Source organism: Opisthocomus hoazin, chromosome 15 (assembly GCF_030867145.1).
Source record: "Opisthocomus hoazin isolate bOpiHoa1 chromosome 15, bOpiHoa1.hap1, whole genome shotgun sequence".
Taxonomy (NCBI): domain Eukaryota; kingdom Metazoa; phylum Chordata; class Aves; order Opisthocomiformes; family Opisthocomidae; genus Opisthocomus; species Opisthocomus hoazin.
The window spans coordinates 26,597,717-26,623,070 of NC_134428.1; the positions used below are offsets into that span (position 1 = coordinate 26,597,717).

Here is a 25,354-nt window from a genome sequence, read left to right on the forward strand (position 1 = left end):
GTGTTCTCACTTACTGCTTAGATCTTTTATGCTAACAGTGTTTATAATCTTTTGATAAGGGATTGGGGGGAATTGTTCACGTAGGAGAAGCTGTGTAGTACATGATTGAGTGGAATGATCAGTCTGATAAATTACAACAACATGGTTGAATTTCTTTTAATGTCTTCGATAAATTTGGCTTTAAGGGATGTGGCTGTGTCTGAATACCTGCTTGCTATTCAGGTACCAAGCTGAATGTTAGCTTGCAATTCCTGCTTGGATGTTCAAATCATTGTGTTTTTTCTGGATTTTTTGTTTGTTTGGGGTTTTTTTGTGGTGTTTTGGAGTGTTTTTTGTTTGGTGTTTTTTTTGTTTGTTTTGTGTTTTTTTTGTTGTTGTTGTTGTTTTCTAATCTAGGATGAAACGGGTGCCTATTTAATAGACAGAGATCCGACCTACTTTGGGCCAGTGCTGAACTATCTCAGACATGGGAAACTGGTTATTAACAAGGACCTAGCTGAGGAAGGTAAGATGTTACTAAATCTCTTGCTTTCTGGTGACTTGCTTATTATTTTCACTGCTTTTGAATCACAAAAACTAACTTACAGGTAGATGGCAAATCTTAATCAGTGTAGCATTTTGATCCGTTTCAAGCAAACCCGATAGGTGTCATGCAGTTGTAGTATATGCTGTTATTTGAGTATGATTCCTGATTTCGCAACCCTTACTGACAGTTAGAAATAGAACATAAATATTCAAACATGAGGTGAGATGCCTTTTATTGTGTAATCTTACATCTTTCTTGTATGACTGTGTGAAATATTTGGGTTTAGTCCTCTATAAGCAAAAGATTACTGGCTGTGAAACAAGCTTTAGAAGATGTAAAGTGAAGTTCTGTGGTGTTCAGATGTGTGGAATATGCTCTTGAAGAGTACATTATGCCCTGAGCCTCTTCCTCCCTGTCTGAAATTCATATCAATGTTACCTGTTCTTTACCTGGTTTAAACCATATAGTAATAAAACTGTATTGATAAGGTATTGAAGAAATCGATCAAAGAGAAGTACAGTCTAACAATATTAGCAGGAATTAATATAATGTACAATTTCCATGTGCATTGTTAAACACAGTGTGTGTGGAGAACAGGTAAGGCCTTGAGCATGTGAGTGGGAGCAGTCCGTAGTATGTATCTTTAAGCTTTTGTTTCAGGGTCTAAGATCTCAAATGACAGGAAGAAAAATTTTCGACACACTAACAGCTGCAGAGCTTTTCAGTAGGACTGTTTGAATTCCTCTTTTGTGTTCCAGCCTGAGGTGGGGCCTGAGCTATGGTGGTCTATCAGTCTGCTATGGAATGGCATTTGTGCTCTTTTTTTTTCTTCTTTGTTACCTGCCTGTCATTCTGTATGTGAAATGGCATTAGTTTTCTGTGGGGTTTTTTTTTTAGGATGGTTTTTCAGAATGAGCTAAACTTTGAACTACATGTGCCTGAAGGAAGCCAGAATCGTTAGGTTGGTAAATTAACTTTTTCTAGGGCAAAATAAATCATTTTGTATAGCTGTAGAGAAGATAATCTTTGGAACTGGTTGGTGGTTTTGGTCTGGAATCTTTGGTTACATTCCCTTTCCAAAAAAATGTTCTCATACTAGGTGTACTTGAAGAGGCTGAATTCTACAATATCACATCACTAATAAAACTGGTAAAGGACAAAATAAGAGAAAGAGACAGCAAAATCTCACAGGTGAGGCTGTTTTCTAGTGTGTTTTTGATTATTTATTGTATAGCAAGTAGTGGGTGGGTTCCATTTTTTCTCTTTAATTGCTCATTTCCCCAGTAAGGTACTGAATGGCTGCCTCCAGCTCTGGCTGAGCTGGAACCATTAGTGTGAAAAGATTAATACTCTTAACTGCCAGTACCTGCCAGTCTGCTTACAAAGGGCACGGGCGTATGGCTCCAGTTCTTGTTCAAAACCTGAAAATGTTCTCAAAAAATTGTTCAAAAATGTCTGGTAATAGCAGAATTTGTCATAATATCGTTTCTATAGTTATTTTAGGAAACAGCTCTGGTAGAATATATTTTTCTCATATACATGTAAATACTCTGAATATGATGAGATTGCTTAGCTACATCATAACTGCTGTTTATACAGTATGTTTATACAGCATACATATAGATGCTGTTTATCTCCTGTCCTATGCTTTTGTAATTAAGTTAGTTTCTAAGAAACTTACAAGTTAGGTAGACCTTCCCTGATAACTGAGTCTTCATGCAGCTATTACAAACTCATGTTGCCAAATTTCTCTTGGAGCCGGGTTGTCGGACAGCAGAGTTGTTCTAATAGCGTTTTCTAAAGGATTTCAACTGAAATGATCCTAGTTGTTAATTGCTCTGGATGGGAAACTTTGACAGAGAAATAAAGACATTTATTCATATGATCAGACATTCCTTGAAGTTAGGTATGCCTCTGCAAAACATCAGCCTCGATTTTTGAATGATGTGGTTTGCTACCACATGGAATGATAGGTAAGTCTTAAGATTATTTTGTTATAACTGTTAAGTAGCACTTTAGTCCCCGAAATATTCATGAAGCATTGAGTCTTCTGCAAGATGATTCTGAACAGATGAGGTTTCTTTTTTTTTTTTTAATAAAGGCAAGGTGTTCAAGGTGATGTTGCTTACCATGCCTAAAGAAAAAGGGCAACTTTAGACAAATAACAAACATAGTGAATTCCATGCTGTACTGAGCATCTTACATTTCTTCTTGAAGGTGCCAGTCAAACATGTGTACAGGGTGCTGCAGTGCCAGGAAGAGGAACTCACTCAAATGGTTTCCACTATGTCCGATGGCTGGAAATTTGAACAGGTAACAAAAACATACGGGATGTAATTACAAAGTTTTCTGAAAATTCAGTTATGTGAAAGAGGAGTATAAAGTCAAATCTATGCATATTTTGAAGTGCTGTCATTTTCAGAAATTGGATAGCTAAAGATGCACCATTAAGTTAAAATTTGGCATTTATATTCTTATTTGTCAGAGAACAAAAAAACTGTAGCTTTCCAGGAGGTAAATTGTGCTGACTTTTCGTTAAAACGTCTACATTGTGTTTGAAATCTAATTCTTTGGTGACTACACACGAGCATTTGAAAGTTGAATAAACCAAAATTAACTAATACAAGTTTATACTTGTCCTAATGGTAGGACAGATATAAAGAGCTCTGGGTAAAAGAGATAAGCTTGGGAAATAAATGTTTGTCAGGCCCAAACAATGGTTCTTCAGATAAAGGACTGATATATATAGGAGGGTGAACTTAACCAGTGTGGATGTGAAGCTGGATAGGTGTGAGCTATGTGAAGGTTTTCATTCTTTGCACTGCATAAAAATACCGTTGTATGTACTTTCAAGAATACTTTGTGAAATTGCTGTATCTTTCTGTTATCATTGCTAATCTCTGTAAATAAGAAACTAACTACATGGCCACTTGATCCTTCACATTGCTAACCTACCAGAATATTTAAACTGCATTGAAGCAAGGAATCTGTTAACTCTGGAGTGAGACACAAGTGCTCAGCCACCAGTGTCTTTTTCAGTGCCTGGTGCCAATTGTAGGAGAGATTGGAGTAAGCACAAGCCTCTTACCCTGTGCAGTCTCACTCTAATAAAGCAACATTTTTAAAAAGTACAGCACACAAAGGTAAAAGAGAACATTTTGTTTGTATTTAATGAAATGTGTAAGGTGCTGATGTCATGGCGACAGCCATGATCAAATAAACTGAACCAGCACAGAGAAAGCTGCTTATGCTTCAGTTCTCTGGCTGAGGTATTACCAGGTGTCTGGCATGCCAGAAGCTGAATGTTGTTGAAGTCCCTGAAAAAAGCTCTCACTTAATGCACACAACTGTTTTTTGACCAGTGCATTGACAAAGGTTTTTTTACATTCTTCTTTGTCATGGGAAACTAGCTTTCATTACAAACAGAGATTCTTTACTTTTTAACAGATTAAATGGTACTATGGCTTTTACTTGTCCTAAAGCCTTTGGGGATATTGTATTTGGGAGTAATACTGCTTTGACAGTGCAACTGCTGAAAGAACTGATATAATCTCTTGTAGAATTTAGGATCTGTTTTAGAACTGGAAAATTCCAGAGGTTTTTTTGAATGTTTTGTCCTTGTTCCATCCAGCTTTCTCCCTACTTCCTCCCACCATCATGTTGCTCTCTCTTGGACGTGTAGTTTGAGGTAGATAAACACAACAGCTGTATGGTCTCATAATACTCAGCTTCTCATTACCTCGGACTAGGCCATTCTCTCCTTTGGTTGTATTGCAGACCTGTTGTTAGCAGACATCATTCACTTGAAACATGATTAGAATATTCTGTATAAGTTAAACAGTTTTATTGTTAAGATTTGAGAACACTCTAGCATTTCTGTAATGTTGTATCTTTTTTAAACTTGTGCTGCTCAGCAGCGTGCTTCTTTCAGAAGCAGTCTTTGGGGTGGTACCTGCCACACTTTGTACACGTTATCACTGGTGGGATAGAAATCATCAGCTTTTTCAGAGGAGTAATAGTCCTATGGCTTGAGAGTCCTTGTGTTCTGTGCCCCATATAACATATTAAAGTGGTTGGTTTTGATCAAAAATATTCCTCTCCCCTTAACATTTCAAAATTTTCTTGTAAAAACTGGATGTGGTGATTAAATAGGAGTGGAAGGTGTTAAACTTCTGATGTACTTAAGCAGATGTATTGATGCGCTTTTCCAAGGAATATGAGTGAAAGCACTGCTCGAATACTACAATTATGTATCAGTCCCAGTCCAAAACCTACTGCCAATAGTTGTGCTGTCCCACTTTTGTGATTTCAGTGGGTTATTTTGTAGATGGTTTTTAGCTTCAGTTGTTACCCTTTTCAGGCAATCAGAAAAAGCAATACTTTTGCAATACTGCATCATGAGAAACTTTGGGCTATACAAAATTCATACATACAAAGGCTTTAGACAGCAGTGGTGTGTCAGTCATGTAAATTTTAATGATTAATGTAACCTGAGTTTGTCACCATAATGCTGTCTTAAATATGTTCACCGTATGAGGAAGATGGTATTTAGCTGCTGCCTTCAAAATTATTCACATAATAGCAGAATAAAAATAAATTTGCTGTTCACAAGCCTGCTCATCAGTAGTAATCTCCAGTTTACTCGGAATAGGCGGTTGTTGTCTGGTTCTTCAAACTTAATTTAAAGGTCTAATCTCTCTCAAGTGCACTGACAGGCTATACTTTAATATAAATGGGCCATGTGTTATTAAGATAAAGTATTTTTTGTAATAGTAAGCTGAGAAATTTAGCTGAGATTGTTCTGAACCTCTGAATTATTAGATGTTTGGCAAGTGTGAACAGAGTTGTTGGTACGGATTTTTATGGGAACAAGACAGACAGTTTTTCCCACTCCAGTTATTTTCTTGGATCCTTTGTAAATTACCTCTTTTAAAAACAATTTAGAGCACTCAACTTTTTTTCCTCTGGTTGACTTCATATGTTTCCTTAGCAGTATTTTGTTTATCAATACCTGGAACAAGATGAAGCTGTTTCATACCAAGGCTTGATGTATTGTTTTAAGTAACACCTTCCAGTCTTATATCCACATTACCTTCTGTACTTGGCAAGTATGACAGGAAAATAATGCTCACTTTCATATTGCACCAAACTTTGTTTATGTTTTTTAGAGTAGTTGGCTACACCAGAGTGATATGGGGAGTTTTCTGACTTACTGTCAGTAACTCCTAACTTCCCTTGAAATCACAAATGGCTTTGCAACTGCCTCCATGAATTTTAAGTGTGTTGAAATGAAAGCTGTAGCTTGATAGCAGCCTGTTCTAGTGACGAGTAAATGTTACCTGAACATTTGAGCTCATCTGTTATTTGTATGATTTGGATAACGGTATGTGCTTCAGCTTCACAAAGGTTTCTTTTTGTTTTTTGCTTTGATTGATTATTTCAGCTTGTCAGTATAGGTTCCCAGTACAGCTGTGGCCGGGCCCAGCAGTCAGAGTATCTGCTGATAGTGTCACGGGAGGTGAAAGGGGAAGAGAGATGCTTCCAGAAATGCTGCAGTGAGGTGTGTCACACCATTCTTTTTGCCCTCACACTGATATGCTTGGCCTCCTTGCGTTTCTGCTGCTTTCAAATCATTCCACTTTATTCCTGGATGTACAGCATATAGTAATTTGTGTGTCTTTGTGACTGGCTTTTATTTATATTCACGGTATTTCATTATACATTGTGAATGTTCATATTGTAAAAATAATGAAACAATCAGACAAACCCCCCGAGTTATTTAGTTAACGGTTTTTCTTAAGAGTTCTTACTTTCTGAATAAGTAACTTCTCCTTAAATCTTCCTCCAAAGTTAACAGCCTTTGAACCATGCTTGTTAAGTAAAAGTGGTACAATTTAAACATTAGGAGCCCTGTAAATAAAGCTTTGAGTTCACTGGTAGAGAACTGGGTAGTTCACTAACACAGACATTTCTGTGTCAGTCATTGTCCCACTTTGAGTGGATTTCATCCGCCTAATAGCCAGCTAAGTTCTGTGTTCGAAGCCTTTATTTCTGGTAACTCAGAACTTAAATGCTTTTTTAGGTGGATGAAATGTATTCCAGCTGGAACAATGAATAACAGAATTTTTCAGGAATAAACTATGGAGGAGTGAGGGGAGAGTGAAACCAGCAGTTTTAAATCTTGTCTCACATGAAAAGAACATCCTGGGACTGGATTTTTTTGCTTTATTTTTTTGTTGTTCTGGTTTTCTCCCCCCTTGGGAAATTTTCTTGAAACCCAATGAAGAATCATAGCTTCACTCATTGGCTTTTTAGGCTGTCTCATCCTTCCTGAGCCCCTCACCCTCAGGTCACGGCTTTTTTTAACTTCTGCGTTACTTCCCAGTGCTCAAGAGTTTGGGAAGGATTTTTTGCTAACCAGTAACATTGGAGGCAGTTTCCAGTTCTTTACATAGATGTGCTCCATTTTGAATCAATAAAATACTCAGGGTATTTGTTCTTTTCCTTGGTCTATATATGGTTATTCAGTCTGAAAGATCAGTATAACATCATGAAGATAACATGACAGTAAAGTGACTTGATGTGAGCAGAACCTTGCCTGTGAGTTTACATGGACACTTAGCCATGCAATTCTAGATTTAAAACCTGGACTATTGCCTAGCTATGTTCCAGAATCTGCTTTCAGTGTACCAGGCACTATCTGTTTCTTGTGGCTGTGTAGGTAACATTTGGAATGTAGAATTAATGCACTGGGTTTGCAGACTTTCTGGAACAGAGTAGGAGACATGGCCTGTTGTTAAGGCTGTGTAGCGTACAGGCAGCATGATGTTATTCATGTGTCCATATCCTAGATAGCTCAAAGTAAAATTCAACATAATAAAATGGGAGATGAGGGAGGGCAGTGAAGAAATGAAGGCAGGTATAAAATTAAAAAAGAACCCAAAACAACAAAACAAACTGGAAGGGAATGTATTTTCCTTCCTCCTAGATTTGAAGTCTGATAATTGCATTAAGAGACCTGAAATGAATACGCTTGTGGTCCTAGTGTCGGTCATCAGTGCTTAGTTTAACAGCTGATGTGTACGAATCTTTATAGCCTTTTGCAAATCCTTTGAGAAGGCAGTAGAATGAACACATTTTAACTCTAAAAGGCATAGAGGCCCTTCTTATGTTCATGCAACTTAATTATCCAGTAGACTGGATAATCTGAAATCCTTTTACTAGGCATTGCAACATGTGTTTTGCAGACCTCAGATGACTCTGATTTGTTGTGGGTTCCTTTTTTTGCAGGGAGTGAGTGGGGTGGGGGGATGGGAACAGATGGACACGGAGTGGGGAGTTTGACAATTCCTTCCAGTTTATCATCATCCTTTTTAAAGTGTTGCTAATAACACTGGGAACAATGGGGTGACTTTTGGAATACAAGTACTAAAATATTGCTTTATTTCTGATCGTACTTTCTGACACAACAGTTCAGTTCTGATCCACAATCATTTTCCATTGTTCCTTTTTCTGCCATCACCCTTACTGCTGCTGGTGCATCTCAAAAAGCTGTGATGAAGTTTCTAGCATGCCATTGATACTATGCAAATAATACATTCTTAGTTGCACGTGTATGGAACTGCTTACAAGAGTATCATGTGTTGGAGTTTTGAAGAACTTGTGTTTAATGTGCAAAAGTGACTTTATCTTGAAATGCACCAGCTGATTAATAATAGTAAAAAGTCATCCATATGTTTTGCAGTCAGCTAAATCAATAGTCTATCCAACTAGCTGATGAGCAGTCAGTCTGCCACGTCTCCTAAAAAGACTTACATGCAAAAGTCAACTTGGTTGGTGTATGAAGCATTAGTGAGGGATGCAAGCAGCTGTCAAGTGAGGACCTATCAACCTGGTTGAACCAGGATTAATGATTTGGCTGATGTTTGGATCTTGTATCGTATCTGCTGTCAGAGAGGTAATTTGTTTCTTTTGAGTGTCAGTGCGTAAAGGTGTATTTTTCCTTCTGGTAGTTGTTATCATAGCTTATCTGGTATCCAGTTCTTGCTATTTTGCAAGACGAAGAGTTGACTGTATACGGAATCAAATCATACCCTTGAATTTAATTCTTCAAAGTTCTCTTCAGAGATGAATTATGTGTGGCTTTGTTTAAACATGTATTCAACTTTTTGAATGTTTTCTAGCCTTTAAGCGGGTTAAAAATACTGTTTAAAATAATCCTACATTTTACTTCAGTAATTAAAGCGATTACTGTATTTGTATTGTATGGTTTGTAATTGCTTTGTAATGTATAGGAGAAACTTTATACCACTTCAACAGGCTTAAAGCCAACTTAACTGCTTTTTTTCTCTGAAAATTTGTGCATGGTATCTTTGGCTGGTAGGGAAGAGAATCAACAAATCAACTCTATAATAATGAAGTAAGTCTCGGTTGATTTTCCAGCTTATCAGTGGACTTTCTTAGTCCATTTTGTGCAACTAAGCAATTGATTACTTCATGAGGTTTGTGACTATTACACAAAGATGATACGGTGGAGACTGCAGAGTATCCATTGTGAAAGACTGGCTGACTTAATGTCTCAAGATAAATGGTGCCTTTGTATGCCAATGAAGATGTATTGGTACTTCTAAAAAAACTGGGGTTTGTAACTGCATTATGTGGTTTTGGTGGGAAAAAAAGTCTCTATCACATTCATTTTTGATCAGCCTGTGTTCATTACTGACTATGTATGTATTTTGCAGAACTAGAGTGGTGTTAGGAGTGGAGGAGGGAGAGAAAGGTTTCTGGTGATTCCATCCAGACAGTGTAGTTAAAGTAGGGTAGTTTGAGTGTACTAAATTTTCGTTGTCGGTACTGTTCATTGGAGGTTGAGCCCTGTATGCTGTAATACAGTCAGGGTCCAAAAACTTTGACATTGTCTAGGCCTGGCATCAAGTTGGTTCATTGTGCAGACATACTACCCACTGCTCTTTATAGACATTGGGTCTGTGTGTCTATAGAGGTGCTTGCTTGGCTGTTTTACCACAGTGCTGGAACATCTGAGCATCTCTCTTCTCCCTCTCCTTAAAAGTACAATGAGGCTTTATTTTCTCCTGATAGTGCTATATGGAAGCTGCTTTTAACCTTGGTCTACCTTCCACTTTTGTTGGGGGAATAATCTTATCCCTTAAGTACAGATTCTGGACCAAGATTTCATCTTGGCTGCATCTTCCCTTCTTTTAACAAGGCTTTCACTCTCTTTGGTGCTCTACTAGACTAACAGCATTACACAGTTTGGTTTTAGACAGATAACTACAGTGTTTCAGGTGCTGTTGCCCTAAAAACAAGTCAAGCTTTTTCTATGGGACTGTTACCAGGGCGCTTTAATGATATCATAGAGACCGACGGGTAGGACTGCCTTATCACGTCTGTGGTGATTTGGTAGGCAAATTGAATATAATTTTGGTAATGACATTTAGATACAGTGTATCTGTGCAACAGGTTGATTTTTAGGACTTTGATCTGTGTCAGTAGTAATAGCACCATACATTATCTTGTCGTGGTTTTGAAATAAACCTTTAAAATAAATGAACCAGCTACATCTGAATTGTTTCTGGCTTAGGAAAGGCAGGCTGTGTAAAGCTTCTAGCATTAGGTAAGTGTACTGTGTGTAAGGTAAGACAAGTTACATGAAATTTCTGCCATTTGATGAATGTGCTGCATACAAGGTAGTACTGATGTTGAGTGTATCCTTCTTTCTCAGCAAATTGCCATTTATCCTTCAGTATTGAGACTTGCAGAAGCTTGTAAATACGTCACATTGTTATACACAGCTTCCGCTTGTAGCACTTCCTGAATTAACTTCTTTGTAGCAGTACATATAAATTTCAGATGTTATTCTTGGTGTCCCACCATGCTGTGTCTTGCTGTTTTCCAGTCAAATGCAAATTTTGTGTTTGTCCACTCAAAATATGTTTTAATAGAAGTACCATTATTCTGTAAGTAAAGTGGTGGGTACCCCTTCAGGTTAAAGTGCTTCCTCCATGCAGCCATTTACACATTAGATCATGCCACATTAACATACCACAGACAAACTTTTTAAATATTAACTTTGGAGGATGGGAAGGTTTTCAGTAAATAACAGAAACAGGGAACAGGCTACTTGTCCACCAGCCTACCTCTGTATCCTTTTCTTTCACAGTAAAGTCATAACCATAAATCATTAATTCTGTAAATGTTTAAAAAGAAAAGCTATGTTTATCTTATCATCAGAGTGTCAGTGTATTTGTCAACATCAAAATGTATTTGCATTGAAGTTGAGAATCATGCTTCAGGCACAACGAATGGTCTGAAGAGTGAGAAGTATTTGCACTAATGATCTGAATTTATGGAATTTGTTTTATGTAGAATAGCAATTGACTTTTTTTTTTTCCAGCTGGTCAGTATTGGTTCTTCCTATAACTATGGCAATGAAGATCAGGCTGAATTTCTGTGTGTTGTCTCAAAGGAATTGCATAACACTCCCTATGGCACAACCAGTGAACCCAGTGAAAAAGCAAAGGTAAGTTACTAGACATTGGACTGAAGAAATGGTGTCAGATTGGATGAGCTTCATTGTCGTTCTAGGCCTACCACTATTCTGGACCATTATTTAATTGCCTTACCCGCCCCCCCCCCCCCCCCCCGCCCCTTGGCTTGTAATAGTTACCTGTCCATCGTATGAGAGACTGTAAATGGTATAGTCAGCATGCATTTGTTATACCAAATGGATTCTTTAAATGCAATGCTCTGTACTGTTCCTGATACTTGTCCTGGTTTTTCGAGTATTGGCAGATACTTGCTGTTTGCAGTTGAGAATCTAGGATTTCTTTCTTACACATCTGAATGCTTCCTTGTTCTGCCACTGGTTCAGTTGAAAACTGTTTTTCTTCCTTGAGTTCAGTCGAAGAAATCTTACTGTCAAGAATGAAGATTGTAATATGCTGTCTCTGACAAACAGTCATGTGCAATATGTTATAAAGTTAAGGTATTTGTTAGCTTAATATTTTCATGTTTCTACCTAGTTCTCTTTACTTTCTGTAACCAGCTTTACAAAAAGATTGTAACGGGCACAATGTCTTAGCATTTTACTCAGTTGCCTTGCAGAGTTTGTACAAGGGAAAATGTAAAAAACACAACTGAATAGTAACAAGGCAGACCAGTTATGTATGTAACTATTCTTCTCTTCTATGCGTATTGAACAGTTTTTATCATTGTGTTGTTGCTTTGTATGAAGAGATGACTGCAGATAAACTGGATACTTCTGTAGTTGGCTTAAAAGCTTTTCATTTAGCATATGTAGATGGGAAACAATTGGTAAAACATCAAAGGTTGCTTTTTCAAGAATCACCTTCAAAGAAATTAATTTTGAAATAATACTAAGAATTGATCTGAGTCTTGGCACTGAGGCCTCAAATAGAGCCTTCACTACTTTCTGTGTCTTGTAACTAGGTTATGCAGCTACACATATGGAGACATTATTGTAGATTGCACTCTCAAAATACTCCAAGCTCTATGTTGGATTCTTAGTGAAATGATTTATTTATGCTCTTTTGTCACTGTTGAGATAAAAATTCCAAGGAGTTGTAAGGGATTAATGTAGTCAAGGGTAAATAGTTGTTATAGTTTGGCTGTGGCCGACAACAAAAGGGCCACACGGCTGCTCTGCTGCCCCTCCCCCCGCTGGGGTGCGGAGGAGAATGGAAAGAAAAACAGGCAAAAACTGGTGGGTCAGGATAAGGGCAGTTTAGCGGAACAGTAACAACAACGATACAGATAAGGAGAATACACAACACAAAATAGCAGAACGCAGAGAGCAACTCTCTCCCCCCATAGCTGTGCGCTCCCGAGCCGTGACTGCCTTCACGCTGCCCAGCTCCTCCCAACCAGAACCCAGCATGAGGGCACATGGTATGGAGTACCCTGCTCTGTTTGGCCGGGTTGGGTCAGCCCACCTGGCTGTGTTCCCTCCTGGCTTCTGATGAAAAGTTAACCCTGTCCTGGCTGAACCCAGGACAACAGTGCACCTGGGTAAGCCATGGCTCACTCTTTCCAAAACCCTAGTCAAGGTCTGCTTTTGCCAGGATGCTTCAGAAAAACCTTAAAAGTTGACAAGTTAAAGATGTGTGTGGTAATAATTTAGGTCTGAGATATGTACCTGAAATAAAACATGGAATTCTAGAACCCAATAGACATCTTCACAAAGAATGGTAGTACATTTTCAGGGAACTTCAGAAAATGCCAGTTACATTGCATCCTTAATGAAAAAGAAAATACGGATCAAATGAAACTATTAAACCCTAAGTACAAAAGCTAGTTGAGAGCACAATACAACTCTGTAAATTCAGTAGCTCTAAGAGAAGCTAAATCTTAGACCTCTCCATTGAAATGCTTCTGGTCAGTGTTTCGGAGAAAAGAACAAAGCATTATTTGACCAGGGTGATGAATAAGAATTCCTATTAATTTTGTTTGGAGATAGCAACATTCACTCATTTTGTCCTGGAAGAGTTGAGCTGTTGCTAGCAACTAATGGCAATACTTGAAAGTATTTTTTTAATATATTATGATTCTAATAGATCGGGGTTTTTTTATAGCTATATGTTGTGCCTGAAAAAACAAAGAAAAAACAAAAAAATTTCTTTTTGGTGGAAAGGTTTCTGAGAGCCATGTTCAGGAATCCTGACTGGACCTTGGGAGCTGTCGTCTCAGAAGTTCCTTCGTAGCCGGTGTTAATTCTCCAGTCTGCAAGCTGTTCATTAGTGTCTGAGTAGACATGAGAAAGTCTTCCTATTACTTTTACAGCAGGTTGGATTAGAGCAAACAAAAAACGGCCAGTGTGTAATTTTTGTTGACGAACGCTTTAATTTTAATTAAGAGTACTGGACTTTCAGAATAGGAAAAAGCGTTTTCTCATAGCCCATCTAATCAAGCTTCACCTTCATTCCTTCTTAGAGACTTTTTTTCTTGTGTTTTCTGTTTTTGGAGAACAGTTTGCATAGTAAGTTAGTAGTGGACTTCCATGTAACTTTCTAATACACCTAAGCAAAGGAAATTAACAGCATTTGGGACATTGACTTTAATGGTTCCAGTACCTTTTACTGGTAGCCATGGCACTACTGCAAGATAACCTGTATTCCCACGAGCATTCTTCTCTTTCATACCACTTTATTGACCTGTCACTCTTGGGACAAATGATCAAAGCTTGTTCATAACATCTGCATCCAGAGTTAGATTCTCAAGTGCTGTCCTTTCCCATCTGTGGCAAAGAGTGCACGGAATTAAGGTACCAACTTTATCATTTTATTTAAATTTTCTCTATACTTATGGTCCCTGTTGATATGGTACATGGCACTATTGGCTTCTATCTGATGACTTTACGATGCTTGAAAAAGGAAGTTTTCATGAACTCTGTAACGTTCATCCTTGAAATTGTCTGCTGTCATCTTTTCTTCAAAGAGCAGGGATCCCAGATAAAAGTAAATAAATGTTGTTCCCCAATGCTTCAAGTGTAAGTGGACTGTACTTTGTTGCAGCTCTGACTCACTTGCAATCTCTTCTTTTCCCTTCCTTTCTCTATACTTGCTGCATGCTGCATGCCACTCAGAGTGAGGATGAAGAAACGGATTACGATATGAATGACTCAGATTAAGTGTAAATGTCATGGTGAGCAGTAGCTGCCCTAGGATTTTACCCAGATGCTTTTCTGCCCCATCCAATCCCTACCCCCACTAGTGCTGTCCTTTGGCTAGTCCTGCTGGTGTGTGTGTTTGTGATTATAGTTGTGGCATGGTTAGCAAAGATAGAATTCCTGTTCTGGATATTGCTGCTTTGACAGAATAATTACTGTTGCTGTTATAAGCTGTGTTGTGATTGGTTCCTTTCAAGCTTTGCTGGGAAGAAAAGTTCTTCATGTAGATTCTAGGGTCAGAATTGCTTTTCATTTTTATTATCCGTGCACCAATTTTTCTGTCAATTTTTTTTTTTACATGTAGAGGCATCTAATACAAACTTGTAGTATACATTTTCAGTAAATGTCTGATTTGGCAATAAATTAGGAAACTTGACTGAAGTGCACGGTAGTCAAAAGATGGTCCTATCTGATAATTTTGAAAGTAGTAATTTTGAATCAAGACCTGGCAAATGTAAGTAAATATTGTGATCTCAGTGCTACAGTTATATTTATCACAGGAAACAACTCGCTCCAGAGAGGGATCAGGTCCTTTCCACTGTAGTTTAAAGGTACGTCAGAAGTCACAAGTGGAAGAACACAGAAGTTACATCAGAAAGAACAACTTTTGCAACTTTTTCGTGGTGTGCCTGCAAGCACTGCTCATATTTACTCTGCTGTCGAATTTCTGGAAGATAACTTATCATTGAATGTTCAGTGATAATGGTGTGCAGGTGATCACTTGAGCCTGTATAAATTGAAGATACCATTGCACGAGGCTGAACTCCAGCTTCTCACCTATACACCTAAACTTTTTAGCTGTAAAGCAGCCCTATACTTATTTCTGAAGTGTTGCTTCCGCATGGCTGAAGAAGAACCCATGTTATTTTCTTAACTGATGCTAACAGAAACTACTGTTGAGGTAGAATAAGGTCTTTTGCCAAGTCTTCAGGAATGGCTACAAGGAATGGATCAAATCTGAAGGTTCGTTGAAAAAAAAATGGCACTCTGTTGGAATTAAATGCAAGATTCTTACGTTGCCTAGAGACCCAACAGTCATTAAAACACTATTCTATCTGCAGTAGATTTATTGTGAGTGAGAGGAAATAGTTCTCACGTTCTGCTTCCCTAAGAAGCCATCGTGCTTAGGCCACTAGGGTATGAGAGTTCATTCAGCGTTGTTTAGAGTTTGTAAGTCAACTTTGGATCTGGCGCACCTGGAGGAAAAACAGAACAGAAACATGAAAGAAAATTCTGAACACAGCAGATCTGCACCAGGATTGGGGCAGTTCCCAGTATCAGTACAGACTGGGTGATGAATGGCTTGAGAGCAGCGCTGCAAAGGAGCACTTGGGGATACTGGTGGGTGAAAGAATGGATATGAGCCAGCAATGTACACTTAAAAGACAATTATCCAGGGGTGCATCAAAAGAAATGTGACCAGCAGGTTGAGGGAAGTGGTTCTGCCCCTCTGCTCTCATGAGACCCCACCTGGAGCGCTGCGTCCAGCTCTGGGGTTCCCAGTACGAGAAAGACATGAACCTGTTGGAGTGGGTCCAGAGGAGGGACATGAAAATGGTCTGAGGGCTGGAACACAGAATCACAGAATGGCAGGGGTTGGAAGGGACCTCTGTGGGTCATCTAGTCCAACCCTCCTGCCGAAGCAGGGTCACCTACAGTAGGCTGTAGAGGACCTTGTCCAGGCGAGTCTTGAATATCTCCAGAGAAGGAGACTCCACAACCTCCCTGGGCAGCCTGTTCCAGTGCTCCGTCACCCTCAGAGGGAAGAAATTCTTCCTCACGTTCAGACGGAACTTCCTCGGCTTCAGTTTGTGCCCATTGCTCCTTGTCCTGTCGCTGGGCACTACTGAAAAGAGCTTGGCCCCATCCTCCTTCAGATATTTGTAAGTGTATATTAGGTCCCCTCGCAGCCCTCTCTTCTTCAGGCTGAACAAGCCCAGCTCCCTCAGCCTCTCCTCGTAGGAGAGATGCTCCAGTCCCCTCATCATCCTTGTAGCCCTCCGCTGGGCTCTCTCCAGTAGCTCCTCATCTTTCTTGAACTGGGGAGCCCAGAACTGGACAGAGTACTCCAGATGAGGCCTCGCTAGGGCAGTGTAGAGGGGAAGGAGAACCTCCCTCGTCCTGCTGGCCACACTCTTCCTAATGCACCCCAGAATGCCATTGGCCTTCTTGGCAGCCAGGGCACACTGCTGGCTCATGGTCACCCTGTCATCCACCAGGACACCCAGGTCCCTCTCTGCAGAGCTGCTCTCCAGCAGGTCCACCCCAAGCCTGTACTGGTGCATGGGGTTTTTCCTCCCCAGGTGCAGGACCTTGCATTTGCCTTTGTGAACCTCATCAGGTTCCTCTCTACCCAACTTTCCAGCCTGTCCAGGTCACGCTGAATGGCAGCACAGCCTTCTGGTGTATCTACCATACCTCCCAGTTTGGTGTCATCAGCAAACTTGCTGAGGGTACATTCTAACTCTTCATCCAGGTCGTTGATGAAGAAGTTAAACAAGACTGGGCCCAGTACTGACCCCTGGGGGACACCACTAGTTACCGGCCTCCAACTAGACACAGTGCCGCTGATGACAACCCTCTGAGTTCTGCCATTCAGCCAGTTCTCAGTCCACTTCACCGACCACTCATCCAGCCCATACTTCCTGAGCTTCCCTAGGAGGATATCATGGGAGACTGCGTCAAAAGCCTTGCTGAAGTCGAGGTAGACAACATCCACGGCTCTCCCTTCATCTACCCAGCCAGTCATGTCATCGTAGAAAGCTATTAGATTGGTCAGGCATGATTTCCCCTTGGTGAATCCATGCTGACTACTCCTGATAACCTTCTTTTCTTCCACTTGCTTCATGATGGCCTCCAGGATAAGCTGCTCCATCACCTTTCCCGGGATGGAGGTGAGGCTGACCGGCCTGTAGTTCCCTGGGTCCTCCTTCTTGCCCTTTTTGAAGATTGGAGTGACGTTGGCCTTTCTCCAGTCCTCGGACACCTCTCCTGTCCTCCAGGAGCTCTCAAAGGTGATGGAGAGTGGCTCAGCAATGACATCCGCCAGCTCTCTCAGCACTCGTGGGTGCTGTGAAAACACCTTTGCTGTGAAGAAAGGCTGAGAAACTTGGGGTTGTTCGGCCCAGAGAACAGAAGGCTCCAGGGAGATGTTAGTGGTCTTTCAATACTGAAAAGGAGCTAATAAGAAAGATGGAGAAAAACTTTTTACCAGGGCCCATAGTGACGGGACAAGGGGAGATCTTTTTAAACTGCAGGAGATTAGATTTAGATTGGATATAATGGTGAAGTTCTTTACTATGAGGTTGGTGTGACACTGCAACAGGTTGCCCAGATAAGTTGTGGATGCCTCATCCCTGGAATGTTTAAGCTTGGGTTGAGTGGGGCTTTGAGCATCATTTCAAGCATTTCATCAGTGAAAGATGTCCCTCCCATGGCAGGGAGGTTGGACTAGATGATCTGTAAAGGTCCCTTCCAACCCAAACCATTTGGTGATTCTGTCATCTAAAGTATGTGGACGGAGGAACATTATCTGCCAAGTCACCTGTTTAGCTAGTAGAGCAGGTTCTCAGACAAAAACTTCTTCCGTGCCTGGTTCTGCTCCAGACATACTCCTCAATCCTAATTATTAGCAGTTCGGGAGAAGGCCTGCCATAACTGTTTTCAAATTTTACTGACCCCTGTTAGTGTTGAGACATCTTCTCTCAGCATTTTTGCCCAATAAGCCACTAAAATTTTTGGGAATAGTCTTATTAAAGGGTTTTGCAGGGAACAAAAAAAAACAAGGTAGTAATTTTGAATTGCAGAACAGAGTCAGTCATCCTTTCAGTATTTAATAAGTACGTACAATTTTGGTAGAATTCCTGGTAATTGAAATTCAGTTTCCTCTTTGGACAAAGTCCCTGTCCATGACTACAAAAGATCGTCTTTCACACTGTTTCTGAAACACTTCTCGTGAGAGCTTACTGATCAGAAATCATTTCCCCTTTAGTAAAGGTAGGGGATACGGAAGAAGTACCAAGCAAAGCGTATTAAAATATTTCCTGAACTGATAGACTTTTCTGGCTTACATTGGGTTTACTGGCTCAGTAAAGTGTGTGAAGTTCAGCATCCAGTTCTGGCTTAGCTTTATCTTATTGTGTGTTCCTGAGGCTACAGAAAATAGTTCTTAGTCTCTTAATCTTAGAAGTATTTTTTATCTTCTAGGAAAGAATAAACTCAAATGTTTCATTATAAATTGGAACGAATCACTAAATGAATGGATCCAATATTATTTTCTAACTGCACAGGTGCTTGTTTCAGCCCTGTTTTTGGCTTTGTTGGAGATTGTTTTGCTTACTGACTACATCTGCTGGGTCAGACTGTTACCTGCTATGTGGACATCTACTGCAACACTTTGTTCTCAGCTGTGACCAACAGCAAATACTCAAGGAAAGAGTTTAAGTATGAAGCATTTATCAAATTACCTTCTGATATATTTCTCCACCTTCCAGTAAGCCTCGGTTTCGGAATTTTGGCTTCAAGCCTGTATCCGGATCATTGTGTGAAAGCTACAGTGTGACACTATGATACCATGAGTAGGTATCTATGGTACTGTCTTCTGTAAGTTTGTCTGATCCCCTTTGAATGTATTATACTAGCAGTTGCTGATCAATTTTCAGGACCTGGCTTCTCCTCACAGAATTCACTTCTATCTTTCCTACAGTTTCCTATGAAATGCTTTTTGCTTAGTACGCATAGTGAATTATCCTCATGAAATAAGCAATGTTTCCATCTAAAATATGTCCCAAATCATGTCATCACCCATGGGAAAAATCTTTCTGTATTTTGGAAATTTATCAAAGTAGCTGCAGTAACACCTGGCTTCATAACTTCAAAATAGTAATACTGAATTTGAAATGATTTTTTGTACACGAACCGAGATCCAGGTACTGCAGGAAGTACAGTGAGCAAGTGGTAAAGTGGATTTTTTTCTTTTTTGTTTAAGCTAACACTGGACTGTCTCTGAACTGTCCCTGGTGCACACAAATGGTGATGGGTTCTTTATGAACTCCAGTCCTGAAAAAATCACATGGAGATGTGTGAAGTAGGCAAGACCCCACTTGACTACAGTCACTATGAAAGACATATTAGGCTTGACAACTGATAGAGGCTGATAGGTTAAATTATCAACATTGTAACAATATTAAATGAGATCAAATACCTAGACTTTATTTAAAACCATACATGAAATTGCTGTGTTAAGTGGTTGCCAGCCTTCACCCTACAAGCACAAAGACTGAAGTGTGTGTGTGCTGTCATATTCTGTGGGTCCTCTGTGATGGAATATCAGACTACACTGAAATCATCATAGAAGGAAGTTCTATATTGTAGACAACTATGCCATTGTCCATGTTGTGCCCTTGCTTTCTTTCAGCTTTTGAAATCAAGAGCCCTTCCCAGAACTAGGAAAACTGTCAAGAAGCAAAAGAAAATGAAACGCCATTAGAAATACTTTTACTTACAGATTAACATTGTTAAGTACTTATGCTCAGTACGTTTGAGGTTTCGCTTAGTGCTTTATTTGTCTACTGTTATGAATGGTTCTACAGTTTACTTAAAGGCGTCCCTGCAGTACTACGCAGCCGTAGAGTTGACCTTATTATTGCTGATTGCCATTCAGTTTAGAGTAGCAACATGAGAAATGTTGCTTGGACAGTCAGTCCTAAGACTTGCATCCTCTCCTCACTAGAGGTTCCAAAGAGAATTGAAACAGAAAAGAAAAAAAAATAGTTAAATTGGAAGTAGAGTAGGTGGTCTTCATGTTGTAAGATGCTATAGACAAGGATTCCTAAGTGTTGCAGGGGTAGAGATTTTGTTTCTATTAGACTTAAGTCGCTGTGTTTAATGTATGCCTTTTAAAGTGAATAGGAAGCAAACCAACTGCTTGTACAAAAAAAAAAAATCCTTTTACTCACTGTAATGGGAATCTCAGTTCCTTAGTAACAGCGGGAGGACAAAATTCCTTAGACAGAATTTTTGAGAAATATGTTCCTCCTCATGAAGTCAGAGCCTGCATTGCTTCTCAGCTGTCTGGCTTGGGCATTTCAAAGGATAATAACAGACAAGGTAATGCATGAAAAGTTCATTGTGTGATGTCCTGTGTCCACAGAAACAACTTTCTTGTAGATAAGGATGCCTAAAAAACTTGTGATATCTTGCATGAGCAAATAATGTAAAAATATTTTCAAACTGCTGTCAGAGTATTTTCATATAACTGGTTAGTCCAGCTGATAAGCTTTATATGTCTGAACAGCATAGTAAAAATCTGTGAAGAAAAGTAGTTGGTTGACTTTAGTTCATGCAAAGGACCACGCCTGGGCATCTACTTCTGATTTTTAAATCAGTCTGTTGATTTAAATCTTGCCAGCTTGTACTCTTGGCCTTTGAAAACTTCCTGCGTCATCTCACCCCATGTGACATTTTTGCACATTTTGAGTTGCTAGTTCATGTTTTCAGTACTGATTTATGGGGCACAATTTGCAGCTGAAACTTCAGAGAGTTAAGGACATTTTACTGGAACAGGAAAAATTAAGATTAAATTCAGGTTCTAATAAAGTATCTGAGTTCATTTATCACACAGGCCCTAAGTATCTTCAGAACTGGGATGAGGTGGAATGGCTTACTTTTTGTATCTACCAACCCTTAAGCTTTGGTTGTATTAATCGTACTCAATTCCTATCAGTGATTTACATGTGTTTTCATTATGTTTGATAGTAGACATTGTATGTATCAATCTGTGTTTTTTTTCAGCCTTAAAGCACAGAATTCAGGAATGTGCTTGAACCAGTACCCTGACACTCTATAAGTTATTTGAAATAGTCATTGTGTTGCTCTTTGACCTCCATGCTTTAGGAACGACATTGAGTGAATTTTCATTTATAGAATTTTTGTTGGTCTGTTTCAGATTTTGCAAGAACGAGGTTCCAGAATGTGAAGACAGTATTGAACGGTGGCAATTTTTTCTCTTTTATTTCAAGACACAGTGAATTGTCACACTGAAGAGGCTCAGCTGCAAAAGAAAAAAAATCCGATTTAGACAATTTTCTGTTGATCTGGGTTCAGCCGTTTTTGCCTGTAAGCTGGTGTCCACTGGCTGAAAGCATTGCAAGATTACATAATGGGAATAGATGGTGTGGGAGTGTGTGTTAAGTTTTGGTTGTAGTGCATGTTTGTACTCTCTTGTGGGCTGACTGACGCTGGTCATTTGAAAAGAAATGACCATGCACTCATATTTTCCTCTGAGACATGTAGCACTTACTGTCTGGTGCTAGATGACCCAATGTTGATCAGTTTGGAGACATTTTCCTACTAATCATTGTAAACATTTAAAGGACAATGTAATTGGTGCTACACACACACACACACACATCATAGCCCACAAATGCAAGTATTTGGGCTTGCATTGTTTCAGAGTCAGTGGCAGCCCCAGTCAACTATATTATACTGCACATTCCTTACGGCTCTGTGACATACTCTGTTATACAATAACAGCTTAGGAGATCAACTGAAACTAACATGTAAAAAGTTACACAACAGACAAAAGGTTTCTCTGAAGGAAAGGTGTATATATTGACTGGATTTATAGCATATTTTAATATCCAAAGGGAAGACTAAACTCAGAGGAAATGGCCTTCATCTGAATTGTTCTTGATGTTCCTTGTGTTAAAAGTCTCCTGCAAAAGTTATGCTCCAGTCTTAGCCAAATATTTGAAAGGGGAATCAAAATTCACTTAACATGAACAACAGAACATTCTATTTCTTTTGAAATGTTTGTGCTTATATGTGTGTTTGTGCTTTTATAAAATGCCTATAAGCATTGAACTCTTTGGATTATGGTAGAGATTTTTCCAGAGCTGGAGGTTGTACAGAAATGTGGCTGACTAGTCCTAGATCCCTGTCTCTGTGACTGGGATTAAAATGAACCTTCAGTGTGAACACAAGCTCATCCAATTGAAAAACTTAATTACTTCAGACATTCAGGATACCTGTAATCAGTCTTTCTCTTTCTATACTGTTTGCACTATGCAGTTAAAGAACACTGTTTGAAAACATCTGGTGCAGCTTTATTAGTTTGTCCTTGATGAAGGCTAATACACAAGACTGGAGCTTCTTAATACACTATGTTTTGAGCAAAATCTGCAGCACATCTTTAAAACACTTAATGAGATTGACAGTATAAAACTTGCCTTCATTGACTTATGAAAGTAGTGGAAGGGAGTTTCAAAAATCTACAAGATTGTTTTGAATTCTAAAGACATTACAGTTTTCATTCTCGGTAACTTCAGAATTTATGCATATACTCTAGGTAATCCTTTACACAAAAGCATGATTTTCAAACACCCAGGGTCTACTCTTTTTTTTTTCTTTTTTTTTTTCTTTTTTTAAAGGACTTGTTATACATTGATAAAAGTTTGCCGGAAACAATTTGTAAAAACCATTTCTACTAAGCAGGTTAAACAGTGGGCTAAATGTTTTGTTCATGTGTCTATTGCTTGAAGGGGTTCGTAATGCATTTTGCAACTTGGATGTGGTCTGCACAGGAAGCTGCTGGCCCCTCCACAACACCACATAAAACGTTTGTCTTTTTTTAAGATGTTAAAACTGAATTGAATTTACTAAAAATGCAATTGTGTAGGGGGAGATGTTTATACTTTTATACTTTTTTAGGCACCCGTATTTTATCAGCTTAAATTTAGCACCCAAATTTCCCCTAAATAGTAACAGATTATCTTGTGTATCTGAGAATAACAATTGTCTGTGTTAACTGCATATTAAAAGATTTCCTCTGCTGCAGTAGTCACTGTGTTTTTAAACAGTATGACTCCACCGAATTCTCTGAGCTCCCGAGCTCATGGAATTGCAGCCAACCGTGTTTCTTGTTGTTTTTTTGATGTACTCTACAGAGTAATTTGGCCTTGGCTTAAGTGAATTTTAATGCCTAAGATACTTGTTTCACAGTGATCCTTCTGAAACAGCTTTTCTGTTGTCTGTCATATTTAACCCCAAAAAGACAGAATATTTCGGAAAACTAAATTTTCAAGAATGACAGCAGCAAAGCACGAGTAACAAACTGAGCAAACTGAACAAATTTAGAATATGTAAGAGTGGGGTTTTTTAAAGTATGTTTTATTCACTGGAGTCTTTTCAGCTTAAAAACAAGGAGATTCCCGGCAATCTAGTTTATGTGGTATCCCTGTTGTAGCAAAGTTAATCATTTTGCACTTTGTTTCCAATACCTCACAAAGATTTTAAGAAAGAAAGAAAGAAAAAAAAGATAACTTTATTAGGCAGGTACCTTGTGAATTATTTTAAATACGCTGTTGTTTGAGACCACCTGAACTAACTACTTTCCTGTTCTTGCTGATGTTGTTATTGCTTTAATTTTTGTGAACATGTGAGTCTTTCAGATAGATGGAAGTGCTACTGTATGCCTTTTTCAAGGCATTAAGAATTGATCCTAAATAAGTTTAATGTCTTTTTATTTGACTCTTGTAATTTCAAATAAAGTTAGCTACAGTAACAGGGTAATTGCATTAGAGTCAAATCTGCATCACCAGGTTTGGCAAACAATGAAGTAATGTACCAATATAGTTTAAACTGGAGTCCTTTTTCTGTTTCTTTTCTGTCGTTTGGAGAGTATTTGCCTTAAGAGAACTGCCTATGACTATGTAAAGCTGATGGGTTCACTTGGGGGCTGAAGTTGAAAAGCTATACTGCAGAAGCCTTTGACGTGAACTCTGGATTTACACAGCTTCTCTATCCTTAAATCAAAACAGTATTCCAGGTTAGAATTTAAGATCCTGAGCACAAAGAGATCATGGCAGAGGAAATAAAGCAGGAAGGGAGAGATACCAAAACATAACAGTTAATCAAGGTGATCTCTCATGAAAATGTACATTCTATGAAAGATTTAACTTTCTGCCCTTTTGCTATATGAATATTTAGTGAAGTTGTTTGGCATGTTGTCCATGGAACAGGAGGTTACTTCAACAGAAGATTAGTGGATTTTCAGTGAAATTCTTTAAAGGCTTTTACATGACAAACTTCTTGCAAAACTTGTTTAAAAGCTGAGAAGTTCAAATTTACCATAGCAATTTCTTGCTTTGAGTTAGGAAGCAGATAGCATACTGTTGCCCTTAAGTTTTGTCAGACGCTAGTTTTCTGTATTGGAGATGAAGTTTTTGTGTTAAATGCTTTTGACTTCTACAAACAGCAGTTAAACCAGTTTATCTGCAATAAACAAGTCATTCTGAGGTCTCTAAGATTTGAATGTCACCTGGTCCATAATAACTGTCCAAAAGTATAGTCTGACTCAGCAGCTCCCACCGTAAATGCGAAACAGATTTTTTTTTTTTTTTTTTTTTTTAAATAAAAGACAAAAGGTTACCTAGAATTTTCTCCCACTTACTGTATGGTTTCCATGGGTTATGGCTAATTGCAGTTTGTTATCCCACAGTAATTTAATTGTGTGCCAAAGGTCAGATTGTATTTAGAGGCTTATATTGATTCTCTACTGAATAGAAAATTTGCAAAATGTACTGTTTTTTTCAAACTCAGCTAGGTTTCTTGTAATGATAAAAGTTGCTTTCATCTTTCATTGTAGCATTAGTAATAGGTATTTCTTAAGAAATTGAGCTCAGTGTATCCATCCAACTTTTTTTGTCTTCAGATTTGCTTTAGACAGTAGCTGTGTAGCTCCATTTCTAGCAATGTGAATGCACAGTTATGAGTGATTAGAAACGGGACTATTTCCTGAGGATACCAACATTGAATCAATCTCCTCTTTGTCTGAGAGAGGTTTCTTTTCGAGGAGAAAATGAAAACTTCTAGCAGATTAAATAAAACTTGAGTGCAGGCATGCTTAGGGAACAGATCTGTTGAGTAGGATGATGGTGTCTTCAGAAAAACTGCTTCTCAGAGTAGAAGACTGTATTCTGTGTACATCTGTTGAGGTTGTTGCAAGTTGTCGGTCTTTTTTTGACTAGTACAGAGCTACCACCAGCAAACTAATATACATTAACTACAAATTACTATTTTTATTAGTATTACAGAAATGAACTTGGAATGCAAAAATGAAGTAG

General features: G+C 38.8%; 1 protein-coding gene across 2 annotated transcripts in view; it reads left to right on the forward strand.

The window, feature by feature from the left end:
• KCTD5 (potassium channel tetramerization domain containing 5) overlaps positions 1–24,636 on the forward strand; it is a 32,202-nt gene extending 7,566 nt beyond the window's left edge. The window contains exons 2-7 of one of the 2 annotated variants that reach the window (XM_075436622.1): positions 397–505; positions 1,626–1,717; positions 2,744–2,839; positions 5,970–6,086; positions 10,941–11,066; positions 21,178–24,636. In XM_075436622.1, coding sequence (XP_075292737.1) covers positions 397–505; positions 1,626–1,717; positions 2,744–2,839; positions 5,970–6,086; positions 10,941–11,066; positions 21,178–21,207 — 570 coding nt within the window. In that variant the 3' untranslated portion in view covers positions 21,208–24,636. The remainder of the gene's footprint in view (positions 1–396; positions 506–1,625; positions 1,718–2,743; positions 2,840–5,969; positions 6,087–10,940; positions 11,067–21,177) is intronic. The other variant, XM_075436623.1, reaches the window with a different exon arrangement.
• Positions 24,637–25,354: the final 718 nt, after the last annotated feature.